The 2,258-nt window shown below is 37.9% G+C and overlaps 1 protein-coding gene across 2 annotated transcripts in view; it reads left to right on the forward strand.

Annotated features, from left to right (window-relative positions):
* LOC119828165 overlaps positions 1 to 761 on the forward strand; it is a 4,013-nt gene extending 3,252 nt beyond the window's left edge. Inside the window, exon 2 of one of the 2 annotated variants that reach the window (XM_038350260.1) lies at positions 43 to 761. In XM_038350260.1, coding sequence (XP_038206188.1) covers positions 43 to 690 — 648 coding nt within the window. In that variant the 3' untranslated portion in view covers positions 691 to 761. Of the gene's footprint in view, positions 1 to 6 lie in introns of those variants that run through there. The other variant, XM_038350259.1, reaches the window with a different exon arrangement.
* Positions 762 to 2,258: the final 1,497 nt, after the last annotated feature.

The raw sequence follows: 2,258 nt of genomic DNA on the forward strand, positions 1-2,258 counted from the left end.
ACAGAAAGCAACACAGACCAACCTTGCAAAATGATGAAGCTGGTGGTGTTGTCTTGCGTGTTGGCTGCGGCCTCCGCCACAAACTTGTTGGCTGGCTACGTAGCCCCATGGGCTTATGCCGCCCCCTTAATCCAGCCCTACAACTATCGGGGACCTCTCTCTCTCGCCCCAGGACAGCCCGCTAACATCTTGGGTGCTGATGGACGGCCGTTGGATACTCTTGACGTCAACTTGGATCGGTCAGCTCATCTCACAGCTAAAGCTCTTGATAACGGCATACACCTTTTGAAGAAACGGTCCGTTGTCGCTGCTCCTATCGCCGCCGCCTATGCTGCACCTTTTGCCTACTCTGCACCTTTTGCCTACGCTGCACCGCTCATCCAGCCCTCCAACTACCGTGGACCTCTGTCACTCGCTCCCGGCCAGCCAGCCAACATTTTGGCCGCTGACGGCAGGCCTCTCGATACCCTAGACGTGAACTTGGATCGCGCTGCCCACTACACTGCTAAGGCTTTCGATGGTGTTCATATCCTCAAGAAGCGGTCTGCTGTACTAGCCCCTGTAGCTCCCGTCGTCAGCCACGTCGCCGTTGCCCGGGCTCCACTGATCGCCTCCACCTACACTTACGGCGCACCAATCGCCCGGATCAGCCCAATCTCTTACGCAGCGCATTATGCCCATGTGCTATAAATCCGACGACCAAACCCGACTAATATGTGACGTATCGGTGTAAATACTGAAAATATATTTTTTTAAACTTATGTGAATACTTTTATTAATTATTCTTGTATGGATCTTTTAGGGATTCATGTTACCATATTATTACCTAATTATTTCTAATTATATCTTATTAAAATACTGACATGATGATAATAATAGATATATGACAGTAAAAATAATTACAATGACTGTCTCCGAACTGGGGGGGTATTTTAATCAACGCGTAAAGTGCATTTAAAAATGATTTTAATTATGTTTGAACTGTGTCAGACATAAAAAAAAACAATTTAATTTGTTCACAAATAGAACTACTTTAATTCGACTTCTTTCGTTTTTTCATAATTTACCTAGCTACTGCATTGTATTTACATTTCAAATTGTACAACACATTGACCAAGATATAATAATATAATCATTGACAAACTCACAATTGTCAGTAATGGTAGTTACAAGCCGTTAAAATATACAATGTAAAACAGACGACTACCACAAATGTACCGAATACCTATTTATAGACATACAACTAAAAATAAACAACTATTAGGAAAAAAATCTCGTAAAATCTATCTAGTTAAAGAGTTAAGAATATATTACTACCATACTTTCCAATGTAAAGTACGTATTTTGATGATTGTATAATCGTTATTAACGTGGAAAACACTGTCTCAGACTAAGATATAAAATTGGACTGAATCTAAACATCGTACACGTAGATCTGCAACTCACCATACAAGGAAACTGAATTATACTTTAATAGCTTCGTGTACACAGTAATAGCAGAAATCGCTTGGCTAATGTTCGTATAAAGTATAAAACTGTAATTTTTTCTGCGACATTCTGTTAGATTATACACAATAGAAAAATAATAGTCACGGCCGTAAAAGGTTGATGTGATTGACAGATCATATATAATCTGAATACTTCTATCTCCTTACAGTTAAAAAAAACTGGTTAAATATAGGTTGAATATCACATCTATTATTTTCACAGCAAAGTTGTTGATCAACTTTTTGTTCCGCAAGACTACAATTTTGAAATCTTCTTTACAGGACAATACCTAGACCCTTAAGGCAGTTTATAACCTTTACGCACCCACCCAGACAGAAAATTTATTCTGCATTTAATATATCGTACAAATATAGCATCTCAGCAGTGCCCGCATACACTTTATATTTATTTCGTGTCCATCATGTCCTAGAGCCAAAAAGTTTGATGACATATTATATTAACCGTATCACTCTTGCGAGGCTGATGGGTTATGACCAAAAAAAATTAAATTCAGCTGTGACACTGCTATTGGAATATGGTACCCTGAAAATTATGATCATTTTTATGATTTCAAGGCTTATAATGCATGTCCTAGTCTTAGCACTAGGTTAAAATGATTTCTAAGGACATTCGGAAAAAAAATCGAACAATTATGTATCTTTTAAGTATTACTATTGTAATAATATAATAATATAATATAGCCTTTTATTCAGATAATCTTAACATACATAGTGAAAATAAACAGTTACAAACTAACAAAATATTAACCG

The sequence above is a fragment of the Zerene cesonia genome, chromosome 7 (genome assembly GCF_012273895.1).
Source record: "Zerene cesonia ecotype Mississippi chromosome 7, Zerene_cesonia_1.1, whole genome shotgun sequence".
NCBI lineage: Eukaryota > Metazoa > Arthropoda > Insecta > Lepidoptera > Pieridae > Zerene > Zerene cesonia.